Consider the following 20,837-nt stretch of genomic DNA (forward strand, 5'->3'; position numbering starts at 1 on the left):
AACAATATATTGTATTACACACCGATTGTTTTTTGGTCGGTTGTTTTTCCTTTCTTGATATCGGTTTTTTTGCAAATCGCATAATAGAAAAGCACCGTATGGCCAGATTGATTAATAAAAGAAGAATCAATAACATAATTTATATTTTAATAATTATTATCAGTGACGTCCCGGGGGTTAGGCAGGTCAGGCGTTGCATAGGCGTGGCATATTATAAAGGGCGGCGAATGAAGGAACGAATACAAATATGACTTTTGAGAACTTATGAGAGTAGTTTTCCACGAAGTAGGCCATTAAAAACTATCGACATTTTAGTTTAAAAAATAATCGAAGCATAAAATTCCTGACGAAATATCCGGTTCAGTTCGTAAAATTTTTCATCTCGAGCACTGGATTTTGATAGACATTATAATATACAAGTGATAGTTAACTGAAAAAATATAATATATACCTATCATTAACTTATACGTAAAGGCTAAAAATGAAATGCTATTCTAAAAAAATAGAGACACGTAGGTAGCCCTTAGTAGACGACTATAGTAATTCCATTGAGACCGACACGTAGGTACATTATGTTAATTTGCCACTCACTATTCTTAGAATGAATGGGCTTATACCAGGTGGTCTCTGAATACTTTCTATTTCTTCAGAAAGTTTGAGTCATGTTTCGAAAAATAAAATTCAATAAAGCCTAATGAATAAACAAATACATTTTTAAAAGTAGGTATAATATTATTAAGTCTGCATACGCAACGTTTTAGTAGGATGTAGCGGGGTCTACGACTGAACAAGTTAGTGTCTACGGCGTGACGTATGCCGGCGTAATGCTACTCTGCCACATTACATTTTTATATAGGTACATACTCGGTATGTAATGTAATTGCAGGAGATTTGTATTTTTTCAATCTGTGGTTTAGACGAAATTCTGTGAAATTTTTCCAATTATTACTGTATGTTATAAAACATGTATGTATACTAATAAAAAAAAACAATCACAAAGTTTCATTTATACGGTAAGGTATTTATTACTCTCGTTTTTTTATATTTTATTAACTGAGTTTCCTGTTTAGTAAGAAGATATTTTTTCCCATAAAATGAAGTTATTGTGTATTTTATTATTTAATAATTTATAAACTATTCGTTTTCTTTAAAATTCTTCAAATGTTTGAGTCTTTCACGGTTGTTTTTTATCATAGTAGATTTTTAGGTTTGGGTAACTGGAGAAGTGTGGCGAGAGACCAGAGTGAGTGGAGAGCGGTTGTGGAGGAGGCCAAATCCCACCCCGGGATGTAGCGCCGTAGAAGAAGAAGAAGATTTTTGGGTTTCCACCGTGTGTCCTTCTTCCTTCTTTACTCGACGTTCGTGTATACCAGTTAAACTGTCGCGGATGCCCAAAAAAGTATATAGGCCAAACTTCTAGAACAGTAAAAAAGCGTGTGTGTGAACAGGAGAGGGCATACCGACTTAAACATTACACGATGTCAGCAATTGCCGAGCACTCGATGGATGCAGGACACAATTTTGACTTTGAAACCAAGATATTGGGTCGGAACTCGGAATAAAGGATATTTCGCAGCATTGGTAAAGGAGGCCATTAAAATCCATAGAAACCCTGAAAATATTAATAGGGATGATGGATTACGGTTAAAAACGTCATGGCTTCCGGCACTATCAGCAAAATCCAATATTCGAGCCGGAATCTCTGGTCGTAACGATTGACAGATTACTCTGAGCAACGTTTGCTCTTAGCTAATCGGATCCCTTTTGACATTCCTAGTGCAACTTTAGATTCATATATCTACACTACATTTTCATCATAAAACATATCATCTCTTGATAATGGCCTCTGCAACGAGCCCGAAACGTCGAGTAAAGAAAGACACACGGTGGAAACCCAAAAATCTACTATGATAAAATTCTTCAGTTTTCTTTAAAATTCTAACTTGACTAAACCATAATATTGTGTTGTTCTCAATCATATAAGAATTAAATTAGAAAGTTCCTGATTTTGGCATCAAGAAATCACGTTTGTGTAAATCTAAAAATAAACTTTTAGGTATATTTGCATTAATGCAAATTATTTTTTTGTCTATTGAAACTCGTCGATTAAAAAGAAAGCTTACTGTTCCCTGGTATTTTTAAACCTTTACAAAAAAAATGTATCAGGAAACATTATTTAGATACTTAAATAATTATCGACGTTTAGAGTGTGTCATAATAATTAATAATCAAGTGATTTATGTAAAGCAATTATACAACTTTATGAAAACATCTTTTTACTATGATATTTATTGTTAAGATAATTTTCATATCTACGCGCCCGTAAATATATAAATAAATAAATATTAATATTTAAAACCGTTACCTATTGAATGTACGATAATGTGATAACGCAGTTTAAAATCTTTTTTATATTTTTTTATAAAGTATTTATATTAGGAATATTATAATATGACGCTTACATGAATCATGAGATTATGACCCATCAATTATTATTTATTCATAAGTGCACCAATTTATCACCAAATAGGATATAGGTGCTATCAAAAAGCGGATGTAACGGATTTTAACAAATTTTCCTTAATAAAGAAGACTTTGGTGGCATTCTATTTATCTTTAATATATATATATAAATATTGGAATAGCTACAGCCATCATCCGCTAGAATCTTAATATTATCAACGCGATGGCAGAGGTGCGTACTAGCATGCGCTCCAGCCTCGGAGTCAACCGACAGTTCGATGACCTTTATCAAGGTCAGTGGGTCAACCGTTCCGAAGACTCACTTGGTATGGAATTGATTCTTCTTGAGTACAGAGCACTGATATTTATTATAAAATAAATAATGTGAGGCAGTCGGTATTCATGTATTTATATAATTGGTTATTGGTACATACTCACAAGTTTATTTTATTAAAACCAGAGCAAGTGAGATGGAATATTATATTTGATTGTCACGGTAAATTTAAATATAAATATGGTATGAAATAGGTAATCAAGAAGTTCACGTGTCGAAACTTCAAATTATGGTAATTTGAATATATCCCACTACTTTCATAATTTGACTGATAAAAAGGCATAATAATATGTCAGAAGAGTAGTTATACAATAGAAAGAAAATGACATATTATGCAATCAAAGAAATGAAAATAATATATTTTATCTGACCGGTTAGCGAGAACGTGGGCATATTAACTAATTGATATTTTGTGAAAACTAATAATATATGTTTTGTGAAAAAACATAAAATGATTGTAGAGATTAGATTTTTTGTGATATATACCTACACAATTTGAGGGGGTTAGAAACAAAAAACGGCTGTTTCTATTTTAGAAAAATGTGGGTTTATTAAAAATGTCTCATATCTTTCTTATGTAACCAATAATTTCTGAAAAAAAAGTATTTTTAATAGTTGTTTGCATGCTAATAATATATAACATTTTATAATATATTTTTTAGAAATTATATATATACAAGAGAAATAAGACATTTTTATTAACTTACTCACATTTTTCAATAACGAAAACTGCAATTATTATTTCTAGAGCCCTCACTTAAATGGTTTTAACCGGCAATTGTTGGTGGGAAGGTGGTGAATTAATTAAAATAAACCATATTAGGTAATATTATTTATACAACATAATTAACAGCCAATAATGGTTTTGACTTAACTGAATTCGTCAATTGAGAATGTTCTATTGAAGTATTTATAAGGGTTATCAAATAATTAGTACTAAGTATTGATTTTTAAAATGTCATATTTTTTTCTAATTCCCGCCAAAATTAACATTTGTGTTCAGTATTATTTGAAAAATTACCATGGAAAGATACACAGTTGTACAGCGTATACAAATTGTTAAAATTTATTACAACAGTAATGAATCTATTTGAGCTACGTTTTGGGCATTGCGTGAAATTGATGGTCAAAATAATCGACCTACAGAGCTTACTATTAGTAGTTTGATTGGAAAATTCAAGTCAAATGGTAATTTTCGTGATGTTAAGAATCCAACCCGTCGACAATGTGAACGTACTGCCGACAATATCGATGTTGTGAATCAAAGTTGGAATGAAAATCCAAAACAATCAATTACACGTCATTTTTAAGAACGCGGACTTTCTTATGGAAGTACATACACGGAATCTTCTTCATAAATATTTGCATCTCAACTTGTATAAAATACGGATAATACGAGAAAAAGAAACCGGATGACTGTTTGATGCGTTGACATTTTGCTGATTGGGCTTTAGAGCAACTTGAAGTACAGCCATTATTTTATGAACAAAACCATCTTCAGCGATGAAGCTGATTTTTGGTTACATGACTTTGTAAATAAGCACAAATTGTCGCATTTGGAGTAATTAAAAGCTATTCTTGAAACACCTTTACATTCACAAAAATAAACCGTTCGGTGTGGTTTATGGTCTGGAGGTGTAATTGGACCATATTTTTTGAAAACTAGAATGGCAATGAAGAACACTATATTATAAACATGATTACTGATTTTTTCAGGCATGAATAGGATGATTTTGATCTGGATGATATTATGTGGTTCCAACAATACAGCTCGTGACACAATCGACATATTGAGAGTTAAATTAAAAAAATATATTTCTTATTTGATAACATCGTTTATTAATTGAATGGAATGAGAATTACATACTATTGTGTATATGTGTATACATCAAGGCCTGAACAAAAACGATGCATGAGTGCGAGTGAGAAAGTATTCGGCACCCTTACAATTTCTGCGACACGCGCTAGAGTAAGATAAAAGGTCTACTAGCTACAAGCCAGTTTCCAAAAGTATCGCCATCAAATCGGGGCGAAACGCTTCACATAGCGTCGATAACTTGCGAGCTCGTGTTGCTAAAATTGATATTTTTTGTGTTAAGCATAAAGTCAGTGGTAAATATTTTTGGTTAATTAAGTAGAAAAGATGGTTCTGTGTGTTGTCTTAAAATGTGGTAGCCGTACTGATAAGCAAGAAGATGGTATTACGTTTCATAAGTAAGTTGATACATGTTCGTGATAATTTATTTGTATTTTATTATATATTTTAATATCAGTGACCTATTGTTTCTTTAAAATAACTTAAATTATGGATATCTTTATCTAATGGTTGCATTTTGACCGCTTAAAAATACTATATAACGTAAAAAAATAGAAAATTATATTTTAATTCTGAGCGTCTAGTGCGAGCACTTTGGGCGAGCACTAGCGAAATGGTCTATGGTCTCGAACATTTGTAGACGAATGCGTTCGATCGCTCACAAACCAAACGCAAGGCACGCGGCTTCATTTAGCAATGCAACGGGTGGCGTCTATATTATGTATCTATAGTCTAAGGTATACATACATTTTTTAGTAATTAATACACCAGGTTATGAGGCCCAACAAGGGCTGTAGAAGCAGTGCACTAATCACAGAAACACACAGCCTTTAAGAAAGTCATATGTATTGAGTCCTCACCGACATATACACATATTGTATTAAACTCCATATGTGTGTCTAGTCGACGTCTAGCATAAAAAATAACATAGTTATCAACTAAATCTTAAACAATTTGTAGAATCATAATTATTCATAATAGTTGTAATTTTTGTAATGTAAATATTACTAATCCGCATCTGATGAACCATCTTTTTAAGTAGTCAAGTCCGAGGTGAATCGCTTTCACTTAAGCATATACACTTCCTTCATTCTAGGGCAAGGTGTACACCTACTCACGTATTTATTTAGTTAGTGGTATATCGACACTTTCCAGTGGGCAACTGACGAATTCTTTAACACTTAGCGTAGGTATACAAAATGATGGAATCGAAACCATTTTCGACAATTCAGAACATTTTCTAATCGTATATTTTATCTTTGCCAATACAATTAATAGTTTTACGATGAATTCATTCATTATTAATTTGTCAGTCGCACCAAGTTTTAACTAATCTTTCCGATGAGTAAATCGTATACTTGGCGGATATAATATATCAGTGGTGGTGAACCTATGGCACGCGAGATGATTTTGCATGGCACGCGAATGTTTTATTTTGAAAAGAAAAAATATTCCTATTAAAATAATAATAATAAATGACAGATCGCATTGTATAAAAAAATAGCAGACAAATAATCTTCAATAATAAACATTACCTGCGTTTAATGTGAATATATAATTACATAGGTAGATCCTTTGGCTTTATGCGTCACATATAATATTATCGCACTAACCTCATCAGGCAGCAGGAGAAACTGCGCCGCGAACCTCTGATTTTGATCGATTTATAATGCTTGAGACGCTGTAGCAAAATAATGCTTCATCTGATCGGAGCAATTATGGTGTCCATTTGTGCAAAAAAATCAAAATAAGTAATATAGTAACAGTCAATAATTTCATTTCTACACAAAAAAATGACTGTTCCAAATAAGAAACCAAAACTTGGTGGAGCTTGTAATAGTAATTCTGGCAGACAGTTTCAAAATTGGTGGACCAAAATGTATGGCGTAATAGAAAAAAATCTATATGTGTGCCATGTTCTGTAAGTGATATCTACAACATCATCATTTTTTATAGTATTCTGAAAAACTATTTTTTTCTCCGTGAAAATCTGCTCGACATGTTAGACTGCCGTAAAATAATATTTGGGAAATTTTGGCACGCCTACGTAAAAAGGTTCGCCAACCCTGTAATATATGATATTTAAATCAGATGAGAGGGTATACAAATTCTTCCAATTTTGTCACATTATTCTTCAATGAACGGAGAAAAGAAAATAATGATGATATCGCTGAAACGCCAGAAAAGAAATATTTGTTGTTATCTTGAGGGACCTTTGGGAGTCTGGAAAAGAAAGTTTGAAAACGAAAAAACCTTATAACCAGAGGCCCACAGTGTTACGAAACAGCAACCATTGATAGTATTGCTAGTTATTGCTCATACTTCGAATGAAATATGGTGAACGATTTGTAGAAAATGATGATTTTTGTACATTGAAGTAAATGATTATAATTTTAACGGAATATGCAATCGAAAATCTTCATTTATTGAAAACATGTACCTGTATTGCCTTCGAAGATAATCAATAACTATAACTACCATCGTACTTCGCATCTAGTGCTACGTCCTTGCTTCCAACCAAATAACTCTGGAGTTAGGATGAAATTGAAAATTATTGATCAATAAATCTAGAACAATGATAAATACAAACTTGATGGTATTATATTAAATAATTACAATTGTAACCAACCCGTACATTTTAATAGCGATTTGAAATCAGTTTCGGGTAATTATACTTATTGGTATTTTTCTTGTTTACTATTACGTGGAAACATATTAATATTAATGCATTTGTACCGGATTAGTTTAAGATACTTACATTTAACATTTTGGGTATTTTATAATATTTACTAAATATTACTAAAAATGATCACGCCACTGCTTATGCGCTTGAAATATTTCACCTGCTATAGTCATTGTTAGACAAAAACGCAATGAACTATATTATTAGAATATTAAGGCACATGCCCGGTCGTTAGGCCATTGGACCAATTGCACCCAATCGGGCTTCCGTTCTAATATTCATGAAAATATAATATTTAAACCATGTCAAATATTTTCGAATTGCCATCATGGAAGATGCAGTACAAAATCATAAACACAATGCTTACGGGCCCTTTTAAGTAATTTTGTAATTAACGTGTTAATTTGCATTTGAAAAGTAATTAGCAAAAACACAATTTTGTGCGGCCCGTAAGCTATGGGTTAATAATATTAGGTGACTATAAGCAGCCAAGTATTTCATTCACTTACAACATTTATGAGACGAGATGTCAGGAAAATGTTGAAAAAAACTATGAATGATTTTTCCGACAAACTAGAAAAATTTCACCATGATTAGATAAGTAGTTTCGATATATTATCAAAATGTCCAGTACTGTATTCGTACTGTCGGGGGGGGGGGGGGGGGGTCAATTTATGTGCTACGGCAGCAGTGGCGCACCCAGGATTAATTATTGGGGGGGGGGGGGCCCAAGCAGGAGAATGTAAATTAGTCCCATAGGCTCTTTTTCTTCTACATATAAATATTTTTAGATATTTTCACAATATACGGCGATATATCTGTACAGTTTCTCCTAGTTTTTATTAAATTGGAGGCATAGTGGCGGTAACCGTTGAGCGAGTCATCAGCGACTGGCGGATTGGAAGTGAACAGCGACCATGCTGGACATGTGTACCTAGTATGCTAAAAGATTACTTAAATAATATCGGCTGTGCTACCCGCTTGGTCTAGAGCAGTGTTTCCCAAAGTGTGGTACGCGTACCCCCTGGGGTACAGGAAGAGTTTGGTGGGGGTATGCGCTGCACCGGGTTATGGCTACGCCTGGTGCAACAAGCATTAATACAATATCCATGCTAGAAGGTTTATCGCATGCGGAAGAATAGAAATTGTTGGAATTATTAGCTTCAGACGGATTCTTGCAAAATAAATATAAGGAGTGTACTTAAACATCATTTAGGTTGCAAATGCAACATGTGTATCCAGTTTTAACAGAGACATTCCTGAAAAACATCTTGCCTTTTCCAACTTCATATCTATGTGAAGTTGCTTTTTCAGCATTTGTAGACATTGCGTAAAAAAAAGGAACACCCGTTTAGGTGTGGAACCGCACCTCAGATTAAAATTAATAACCAATGAATGTTATTTTTTATAATATAACTTTTATTTATATTTTATTATGAATGAATTTTATTTTTCGTTTATTATTATTTTGTTTATGTACTACAAAAGGAATATATAAATATATTTTGATTGTTATTAAAGTACTTATATGCATTTTTCTTTGACGAGAAGTACTCAGTGTTACGAAAATTATAGAAGGGGTACACAGATGTCGAAAGTTTGGGGAACACTGGTCTAGAGAGCTACAATATTTATGCCGAATTCCACCGAAAAAAAATGTTATTTTGATTTACACCGCCACCGTAGTGGGTGTAGTCGTTCTTTTCGCCGAATGTTTATCGTAGATTTTTGGTTTTTCAATATTGAGGTTCCAACATATTAATCGAAAATGGACAAAAAAGTATTATTGCATTTAAATTATACACAACCTACTCAATACAGCACAGCCTAATATCTCGTTTATCGGTCTTTTGTCTATTGCACTCGGTGTACTTACACCATGGCCCCCACATCCTGAAACGGGCCCTAAGGCTAGGGCAGTGGTCGGCAAACTGCGGCTTTTTGGCCCTTTGAGTGCGGCTCTGCCACAGATGCTCTCTATGACATGGCTATAAAGAAGAAGCAAAGAAAATGGAAGAGGATAACCGTAAATGTAATGTTGAATAGACCGAGACTAGCGTTTATTCAAAACTTAAATGGCTTACCGACCTGTTTTTATGTATCGGGAAAAATTGGCGCATTGAAATTTAGAAAGATACAACTAAAAACTCGTAATTTTGCGCTAAATATTCTGTCGATGATGCAAGGAAGAAAGCAGCTGAGGAGAGTCAATAAAAATAAAGTTCTGTATTTACTTATTATTTTCCCATTAGTTCTGTACTGAATAAAATCTGTCAACAATGTTAATATTGCAAGTTTTGTGGTTAGTAAAAAGATTTCCAAGAGAAGAAATCAAGAGTAAATTAAGAAATCGATTTATTGATGAGAACCTGTAATCGTGCTTCAAATTAAATCAACAACATACGAACCTAACTTACCCAAACTTTACAAGGAGATGCAAGGCCATTATTCACATTGAGTTTGTCAGTCATTGTCATGATTCAATTTTATCGATACCTGACTTACAATTTAATTTTTATTAATAAATATGATCATTATTACGTATGATATTCAGTTTTATTCAATGTACATACCTATAATTTAATCAGGACTTAATACTTTAACTAAAGTTTATTTAGTAAATTAGCAGTGTACCTACTTACTACCTACGCATATAATTTCAGTTTAAGAAATTTGGCTCTCAAAAGAAATCTCAATCGTTGTACTGTTGATATTTGGCTCTATTGACTAATGAGTTTGCCGACCACTGGGCTAGGGTATTTGACGGGCCCCCTATCCACCGCTTAGATTAAAGACAGTGTGAAACACTACATTAACGTTTTTTAAATTGTGTTTTACTTCAAATTGAGGGTACTTATACAGTGAATTATTGGCGCTTTCAATACATCTACTTTAATAATGGAGCTGTCGAGTATCGACACATAATAATCTGAAAATATATTGGACAATTATATAATTTAAAATGTTCATAGTCATGAAGTGTAATAGCGCCGCAGGCGACTTTTTTTACTATTAAAGATAATTTATGATGTGTGTTTATCTTACTTATCTGGTCAACTCGACACGCCAGGCCCCCCACAGCCCGGGCCCCCAGGTTAGAGCCCTGAACTATACCACTCCGGAATTCGGGTGGACACCGAGAATTTCATTAGGGAACGGGTTTCTAAAAAAACCTGACATTAGTGTTTCGAAATTTTTGTGTTAGAAATTAAAATCTAAGAAATTTTACTAAAAAGGGTGCTGGAGAATTACAAATCATTTTTTGCCGTGTTGTTTGTCTAAGCCCAAGGTATAGTTTATTGGCTTTCGATTTCAATGTGTAAAATCATTCTGATGATTTTCATATTTTGGGGGGGGGGGGGGGGGGGCAAGGCTCCCTGGCCCCCCTCTGGGTGCGCTACTGTACGGCAGTATGTTGTAGTTTAACCACTGGGGAATGCCAATAGAAATGGCGTATTTCAAAAAAATACCATCTTATTCTTAGGTCAATAATTATTATAAAGCAAACATTATTCGTAGAATATTTATCACATTTGAATGGTCAAAAACATGGCTTATAATCAGTATCTTTAGAATTATCTTCAAATGTGTAAATCTTGCCCATTTTTTGAATAATAAAATGCCTAATTCTTGTCAAATTTGGGATCACAGAGATTATCAATATATTTTTTTATCGTAAATATTTCACTATAATAATGTCGAGATAAATTTTACTAATGGTTTTATAAATGCTTTTAAAAATTAATAAATCTTAAAAATCTTAATACCACTGCACATGGATGTACTGAAATATGAATATATTCTAAAACATTAGATCGAGAGGTTTAAAAGAATACTATTTTATGTAATAAAAATACTTTATGCAGTCATCAAATGTTTAAAATAAATATAAAGGATAATAACGCTTCAAAATTATATAAATAGATTATCTACAACATTTAAGTAATGTCCAGGATCATGCTTTGAAAATAGGATAAAACCTCCATTTTGACCTACGCGGCGCACGCCCCCCCCTAAGTAATTTATTTATATTATCACTGCCAGCCAATTTTTATTAGGTGGGCACTTGTAGGCCAGCTATTTTTGGAATAAAATAAATCCATTATGAAGATTAGTTGGAATTAGGTTACCATTGTTATCACTAACAATAATTATATCCAAAATGGTCATCAACCTGTTTCTATCAATTCAGTAAGGCCATCTTCAAAATGTTTGAATGATTCCCGATTCGCACGGACGACTGACATCATTGAATAATATTATTATGTGCGAATGAGCTTCAATTATAATGATAGTATGGCAATGCGGCCAGTTATTTGTGGTACACCCCTGGCCATCTCCATTGTCTGCGTCTCGTTCCCTCTCACCTGTTGTGTTGGTGGAAAACCATCGGCGGTGTGCTACTCTCTCGGCAGGCGAGCAAAGCAATGCTCACTTAACTTTGGTAAAGAAAGAAACGAAGCGCGGCATTTGAGTATCAGACAGTATCCGCGAGCGACCGATCACCGAATAATTTCCCGCGATTCTCATCATTCACTACGCGTTCACAAAAAGCGCGCTTTTTTGATTGATTGACTTTTAATTAATTCCAAGTTTAAAAAAATACATCAAGCGTGAAGTTCGGCCACGTTTTTTTGGAATACGGAAGGCATTGTGTTTGACAGGTGAGAAACGTTGATTATATTATATGGTTTAAAAGTTAATCTGAGTTTTGATAAAAATTGATAATTTTCAAAACTCACTATCGCACAATATAATTGTACATTTTCCAAATTTTGAAGCCTGATATGCACCCAAATCAGTCTATACAGTTCCATTTTCAAAAACATTATTTTTTTGAAATCAAACGATGACATGAGAGATTGACAAAACAAATGAAAATAACGTTGCTGTCATTGGCATTACGCACTGAAAAATGGTTATGAATTAAATTATACGTACATATTATGTATTGCGGTGCTTCCTTAAACTAATGTGGCACATTTTTTAACGCGTGAAAAAGATTTACTGGAAGGTTTTAGCAAACATTCTGGCTATTTGGATGACTTGACTAGTTATTAATTGTGGAAATAATACTTTTACATAACCAAAAAAATTTCCTTGGCAGTGGTAAACAAACGATGTGATTCGGTACCTACCAACTTCATAGGGAGATATTAGAAATTTTTCTGTTATTTTAGATGAGGAGAGTAACATCTAAATTAAAAATGCCAACATAAAGTTACTAACAATAAACAAGCTTTTAGATATTTTTTCGTACATCCTTGGTTGTGATTTACAACTAGTAATAGACGCCAAGACGCTTTACGTATTAACAGTGTTGATAGAATTGTAAACTATTAAAATAAAGTGGCCGGAAAAGGGTGCTAGATTGTATAGATTAATATTACGACCAGTTGATGAACGATTATAATTGCTTTGACCGATATCGATGGGTAATAATTAGTGATTCAAGAGATACCACTATGTACCACGTAATGTCAGTCACACACTGCAGATATTCAAGTTTTTAAATCTACACTTTTAATATTTCCTTCCATCTTGCATTCATCACGATATCGAAACATACCAATGCGTATGAGATATTATCATAATTAATATGTTCTGGTACGTGATGTGAATAATTAATTTGCTTTCGAATTTTTTGTTGAATCGAAATAGTTTTTTTTAATCGTGTATTAATTTAGTAAAAATGAGAAAAAGCACCACGTATACAGCTTTTTCTCAGAGAAGAAAACAATATGACTACAATTAGCAATAAACAATGTTACGTCACTGGGCAAAACTAAATATTGTAGACTTTGTAAGATAGTTGTTGATTTCTAGCTAGATTAATATTTTGAAATACCTATTACTTTCATACATTATTCGCTGAGTCAATTTTATCGCACCTACCTATAATCATTCCAAATTCAAAACGAATTATTTTTATATCCACTTATTTTATACATGATTTAAAAAAAAACAACAAAAGAACAACACTTGGTAAAGATTTTGAGAATTTTTAAAATGTATTATTGCTGACTACCTATAATACATTTTTGTTTCAGTTTATTTCGAGCTTAGTTAGATCGAAGAATTAATTATTGCTCATCTAACAAAATTGCACGTGGAGTGAGGAAAGTAAAGAAGTTGTTTCAAAGAAATTAAAATACACGACAGCAGCATTATAATATGCAATTTTATCAAAGTGATTGGACCTACCTGCAGGCATGTGATGGCATAGAATAGCTCGTGTATCTTCAGACATTTAAAATGTATTTTATTTGTCGACTTATGAAATGGGGAAGCTAAACGTCATTAACTTATTTACAAATATATTTTGAACATCTACCCATCTGTTAACTTCAAATATTCACTATACCAATCTCATTTTTTATCATCGAGTAGCAAATCTCACACCATTTGCTCTCGTGGGGAATTTTTTTTACGGGATTTAGTCGGTGTTTATTCAATAATTACAATACAATTCGTAATAGGTAATTTATTTCTTAATTAAAGAAATGAATTGATATTTTTTATTTTTTTATAGATAATTGCCTGTCAATGTAATAAGTTAGTATGGTGAATATCAAAGATTTTGAAGAAAACCTTCTGGTATAGAGACGGACGCTAAACGTATGAAAGTGAGGCAAAAAAAAAATCCTCTACGAACTCTAATTATCATACAATTTACGAACACGGTACAGTGTTTTTTTTTGTATATAAAAGTGGCACTTGCTTCAGCAATTTTATGGATGAATCACAGAAGGAACTGTTTTCCAATTTTGGCAAGATCAATATCTTAAGCATATACATTATCTACTAGAATTATTATTATGTCTTATTTATTGATAAACAAACCGACAAATGTGTTTAGTAAATATTTAACTAAAAATGTTCATTACAGATAGGTACAAGAGCATTACGCACGTATATACAAAATTATATAGTTGATTGAGTGTTTTCGAATAGAGGTAAAAAATTTTTGCTGTCCGTCACGTTAGCTGTCCTCAAAAAGTTGGTGAAATGGTGCCAAATCGAATTTGTCGAAAGAGGTCACGCGATCGGAGAATGTTTAAGCGGCTTACTATTAAATTTATTGCCTGTAATTATTATGAAAATCGCCCATCGAGTTATTGAGGTTTTGTTGGTAACCAAAACAATAATGTTCTTTGGGAAAAAACCGTCTAAATAATATTGTGCGGTTACAACTGGGTCGGAAAATACTGCTGAAAAACAACATAATAAAGCCTATTATGCCGCGAAATTAACGAGCGCGTCAACGGTCATCATAGGTTTTAAAATGAATTTAGACGCGCGTTCATGTCACTATCGTGTCCACAAACATCTAAGTTCGTGTAGTTACGAATATTATTCATTTAACATTTTTTGGCAACTGCTGCTATGTATGTCAATATAAATTAATTTCAATTAAAGCGTTTTGACAATACCTATTAGGATTCATTTGAACTTTTTGTATTATTGCGTGCAGTTGATTTGGTAGGGATAAAACATAATATTAGATGCGTTGAATTATATCAAAACAACGCTGGCAAATAAATCTCAGCACAAAAGATCCTGTCGTCAGGCATTTTACCAATACAGAATTTATCAATAGTCTGGTATTTTATTAGGATGTACAGTCCGTGATTCATTTTTCTTGTACCTATAGTGGGTCCAAAGATTCTTCGTAAAATTTGTTTTTTAATGTGCTCTATAATCCAATGTGGTCTTGGCCACCGCACGACGAGATTTTCTAACATATGTTTTATGAAAAACAATATTGTGAATTATCTATAAAGACTGGGTGCTGAGTAGAGTCTCGTATACATAACATGAGAGACGTAGTACATTTTGTGATTTGTCTATCTGAGACGATAGTATAGTTATCGAAGATCTCATCGATTGTATAAATCAGTACTATTCAAAGTGTGTGTCGTGCCCCCCTGGGGGACCAGATGCTTATGGGAAAATAAAATTCCAAACAATATTAATTCGATGCGCTGATGCACTATCACTATCACAATCATAATGATATATTCGTATACTTAAATGACTGTTCAGAAATAATAAAATTTCTCTTAAGTTATATTTACTGTGACCACTCGTCATTTATTTTAGAGGAGAGTCTTTTTGTGACGCTGTAACATTTGTCTTTATTTCAAAATTAGAATGTAGATTATTTTTGCTCAAATTTTGAAAAAAATCTTTCGTCTGATTATGATAGATACACTTTAGTGCAGTTCAACAAAGCTAACAAATAGAATTAATCTGATTTTAAAGAGAAAGTTTTTAATTTGCACCCCGGAAGAGCGATAAAATGTTACGTTATGTAATATTGACTGGAACCTTGTCAACCAACAGCTCATAAAAGCTAAAACGAGTTTCTAATCTGATAATGAAGATATTTTTTTCAATTCGCTGCTTATAACGTAGATCCCTACATTTTTTAGGATACCGTTAAATGATCATTAGGTACGTATTAAGGGCGTAGTGGAACGATACTCTTTGTAAACAACTGATATGTCCGACACTGGTCTCCTCCACATGCATTCTAGATTGGCATACTTCTCTCCAAAAAATTTCAAGTTATCCAATAATATATATATTACGATAAGTCAATGACATCGACTGAGTCTATTATTAAATGAACTTTATATTGCCAGAATTTTAACATTTTCTACTTAAAATCATTCTCAGAGTAAATGAAGTAATAAAATAAATGTTGGGAAAATTACTCTTTCTCTTTGTATCTGTGCCTTGACACGTTATTATTTTTAATTGACTCCATTATTTTACTTTAATTAAATTATTCTGTGTAACGTGTTCACGTACTACCAAAAGTAGCACTTTCATATTAGGTAGACGAAGAAAAATCATATTATGAAAAGCTTGATTTATTTGCTTAACCCCCTTGAAAGATTTAAAAGGGAATGAGACAACTGGACGCCAGGACAATTGGACGCCGCACTGTCGTAGACACGTATGCAGAACGTAGACAAGGAATTTTAATCAGTTTCTACCTACCACTTAGTAGTTTTAATTCATTTTACTCTTGACATAATGTTTTTTTTTATTACGGATTGAGAATTACCATGCCTAAGGCTTTATATAAAAATAAAAAACTCTTTTTTTGTTGGAACTTAAACATATGCACGATTAAATCATTATTTACCTGTGCATATTTAAATTCTCACCAACTATTAAATCATAATATAATAATTTAAATATAAATAATATTATTAAATACATTTTTTTAAAGTACTTATAAGTACCTAACGTCTATTTATTTTCGAATTGCGTGGCGTCCAGTTATACCGGCGCCAAATCGTCCTAGACCCATTTAAAAGCAGCCAAGGAGTAGTGAGTGTCAGTGACAAATAATAAACTTTATGCCTATATAACTTTTGATTCTATAATAAGTTTTCAAAAAACCTCGAATAAACCCTAAATTCGATTTAATATGGTGTGTACGTCAGTGTTTTGCAATAAAATGTGGGTAAACCGACAACATTTAAAATAATAAAGAAACATCTTATTTCGTAGAGCTCATAATACTCGCGGTTGATTGCATAAATTGATCGAGTTCCTTCAATATTTTTATATCCTGCTAAAACGAGGTGACACACTCCGGAGGAACGCTTAAGCCGTAATGGGGGGGCGGGAGTTGTCACGTGACAGACATGCGTGAAAGAAGACAGTAGGTACTTACTTACATTTATGGTTGCGAGATGGAGCAGGGGTCATCAACGTGATATTGTCTGTGTCTAGTTTTTTGGGCCCACATTTATTAATTATTGTCTATTGATAAAAATGTGAATATTATTTGTTGATTTCACATAATGTTTCATATTTTAATGTGTTAATCGGACTTTTTCTATGAATAGGTCGTATCCACTCTTTGAGTGAGGTCATGTTTACTCTGAATTACTGTCAAATGTTGAAAAAAAATTTTCCTCTTTTCCCTTATCCTTTGTAAATTGTGGGGCGGATGAAGAAGGTTATCCATTAAATTCTTTAATGTGACCACGTTATCCGTGGTCGCTCTTTGAACCCGTTATTTAATACACTATGCAATATAATTATGGATCTAAAGAAATAACGTTAAAATGTCCACACACTTGAACCAATCTACAAAGATACTCACTATTATGCTCTCATATCATGAAATGAAACCTTATGTAGCGTCATCTGTACGCAAATATGTCACATTTCCAACACAAAATGTTAATCATATCATCATAAATACATATAATTCTTAGGTACATGTTTTATGTGTTATTTTTATAACTATTAGAATGTGGTAAATTAGAGAGCAGGTTAAAAAAGTACGCCATAGTGTAAGCCGTGAGGTGTCAAAACTTTTTATTGGTCATTGGTACTTTATATGTAAATAAAAAAATTAAAAGTACTTAGGTAATTCGTAAAAATGACAATGAGTCAAAAAAGTTTTGGAAACATTGGAGCATCTTCATAATTACATAAAATCTGCTTCACACAATAGGTAGAAATGCAATAGTTCTTCCCATAGAACAGATTAATAAATATAATTCAGATATGTTATACCCCCCCCCCCCTCACCAAACATGGACCCTACTAACAGGGACTAACAGGGATCAAGCCTGGGGGGCCGAGGTCTGGGAGGGCCCGGCGTGGCAGGTCGACGTGATAAATGAGATAAACACACATTTTCTCCAATGGTAAAAAAGTCGCCTGCGGTGCTATTTTACTTTCAGTATATTAACGATTTAAAAAATGTGATTTTGTGGTGCAAATTTTGATTATTGTGTGTTAATATTGGAAAACTCCATAATTCAAATGGGTTTATTAAAAAAAATCGATCAAAATACACTAAATATCCTTAATTTTACCTGGAACACCATTTGGAAAACGCTTCTGTAGAGAGGCACACTGCCTTTAACCCTAGCGATATGTAGGGGGGCCCGTTTCAGGATGTGGGGGCCATGCCCCCAATACACTACATTTTGAAGCAGTGTTTTGAATGTGTGCATGTCCTACGAAAATGAAACACACATTATATACGTGCAATAGTGTGTGTTGCAACCTTCAAATACACGAATATTGAATGAGCGTTAGTGCATAAACCAAGAGCAGTTGTCAGAACGAAGGACAAGTTTAGAATGATGTATTATTGACATTTAAGTTTATCCCATATTCTTCCACACTCGAGATCGGTTGCCTGTTACTCCACAGCCGTTAGGTATTTCAGATCCCATTAATTCTGTGTTCCCTGGTTCTTATGCATTGCCTGGAACCGATTGTGTTTTTTTAATTTTTGAATTTAAATAGGTAACCATTTTCTGGAATACTATGGATGCCAAAGAAGTTATATTAACAGAATTATTACAAGGAATGGTTGTTAGTGATTTGCCAAAGCCATTGAGTCCTTGCTTTGAACCGAACGCACATTAAAAGAAAAACATGGAATTTTTACCAAAGGGGGAATTTGAATCTCGACAATTCTGACTATATACATTCGGCAATAGAGTTTTGTTTTTTTTTAATGTGGCATAATATTTCAACTATATCACCAATATATGGAAAGTACAGGAGATGTTAATGATAATAGATTTACGATTTTCGCCTAAGTGGTACGGGATCGTACGTATATTCGTTTATTAACACCTGAGATATTTACGAATGCGGGTGAGCGGTGTCAGCGAGGTGTGGAGATGGAGTGTGGGTCACGGCCAGCGCTTTCTTTCACCGAGCAGCGGCGGCCATCTATAAGTACATACAGCACTACACCGCATTGCTCGATTGTTACGCTTCGGCGAGCTTCTTCTTTTTCTACAATGACTGTCAGGAGTTATCATTTCGGATATAGAAGATAAACGCGAGAAACAAACACATCATGGCATTTGGGCAAAACGTGATAATTTACTAGTCCCAACTCGTGATATCGAAATTTCTTGTTAATAAACAAATTGCTAGATATTTAATAAACCATTTCTTTTATTCAATGAATAATTCATAAGAATTTGAGAATGTAACATTCCATATATTGAACATACATAACTTGAAAACACCTCAGATATGTACCCACTAGTAAAATCATATTTGAAAACATACGAAAGTCGACGGGAAGGTAATATGTATGTTCAATATATGGAATGTTACATTCTCAAAATCTTGTGAATTACTCCTTGAATAAAGAAATTGTTTAATAAAAATGGTTGTAGACGTTATATAAAATATTTGGCGAGAGCCGGGCGTCGGTTAGTAATTAAGGTAATTAATATTCCTTGATTCAATAGTCAATACACAAAACCGATAGTCAATAATAACGCAATTTGATAAGCACTTCATGTATAACCTACTAGATTAAATTGTCGTAATTATATAGGAGGCTCGTAGCATAATTAATTAATGCACAGATTGGCGCTACACCAATGGTTATACGGGCTCAAATTCCGTCGAGTTTCGTATTTTTTTCAAATATGATTTTCTCTAGTGGGTACATATCTGAGGTGTTTTCAAGTTATGTATGTTCAAATTGCTAGATATTTCGATGTATCAATTTATGTCATAGGTTTCCAGACTTTTTTGGCTTACCGCAAAAGAGACGTAGGGACAAGGGAAGTATATTTATTCAGCGCCCGTCGATTTTTTTAAGATCCTAACGTATAATAAACAATTTCACAAAAATATATTTATGTATGCCATTTCTTAATTTCTAAAATTTCTTCTCTCTAGTTTGGTAATAAAACAATTTTAAAACTGAAATTACAACAAAAAAAACTACCTATCTATTAAGTAAATAGGTAACAGATAAAATTGCACACAAAATTTATTATCAGTCATTTATGTAATAAAACCAAAATAACTAATTAAGGATTTTCCGTGTATTATGCTACTACTATTTTTTTCTACTACACCCTGGCTATATTTTTTATTGCTGACTTTGTCTTACCGTTTCTGGGATCAGCACCGCTTTCCAGAATTCCTTTAAATCCCATAATAGGATGATATGATTTGCGTGATCAATTAATTGGTGTTGCAATTTGAAAATGGAAACTATCAAATTCATATTTAAAGTGGAGTTTTTTTCTGCCTTTAATACCCCCCTTATTATTACAGCCATGTAGCATATACATTACGTAAGATGTTTATTAGATACGAGTACTATCATATTTATATTTATATTAAAAATACTATACAAATAAGCCATCTAAAAGTTATATATTATATTATATACGTTTTGGTGGGCCTAATGATAAAAGACGCAAAAAATTAAGTAGACGTAGACATATTCTGTGGATCAAAAATAAAAGTGTGTAGAGGGAGTATTATTTTTTTCCCGATTGGTTAAATTCTTTTTTTTTGGGGTTGATGCAGGGCGTCAATATTTAAATTACAATACCTAAGTATACTGAGCTCGCACATATCAATCAAAAATAGTTAGTCGATAGATAATAATAATTGTTACGAATTTTCAAAATATACGCGTTTATATTAGTAATAACTTATTTGTTGGGTATAGGATTATTAGTTTAATAAAATTGTAATTTCGTCTTGTTAAATATGAATAAATGTTA

At 32.9% G+C, this 20,837-nt stretch overlaps 1 protein-coding gene across 1 annotated transcript in view; it reads right to left on the reverse strand.

Moving 5' to 3' along the window:
• Positions 1-20,258, reverse strand: part of LOC147071964 (uncharacterized) — a 33,157-nt gene extending 12,899 nt beyond the window's left edge. The window contains exon 1 of the mRNA XM_085946521.1: positions 20,213-20,258. Within this exon, the coding sequence (XP_085802647.1) occupies positions 20,213-20,258 (46 nt within the window). The remainder of the gene's footprint in view (positions 1-20,212) is intronic.
• Between the last annotated feature and the right edge of the window lie 579 nt (positions 20,259-20,837).

Source organism: Rhyacophila brunnea, unplaced genomic scaffold (assembly GCF_057557595.1).
Source record: "Rhyacophila brunnea isolate RB1 unplaced genomic scaffold, BYU_Rbru_1.0 scaffold_2, whole genome shotgun sequence".
NCBI classification, from domain to species: Eukaryota; Metazoa; Arthropoda; class Insecta; order Trichoptera; family Rhyacophilidae; genus Rhyacophila; species Rhyacophila brunnea.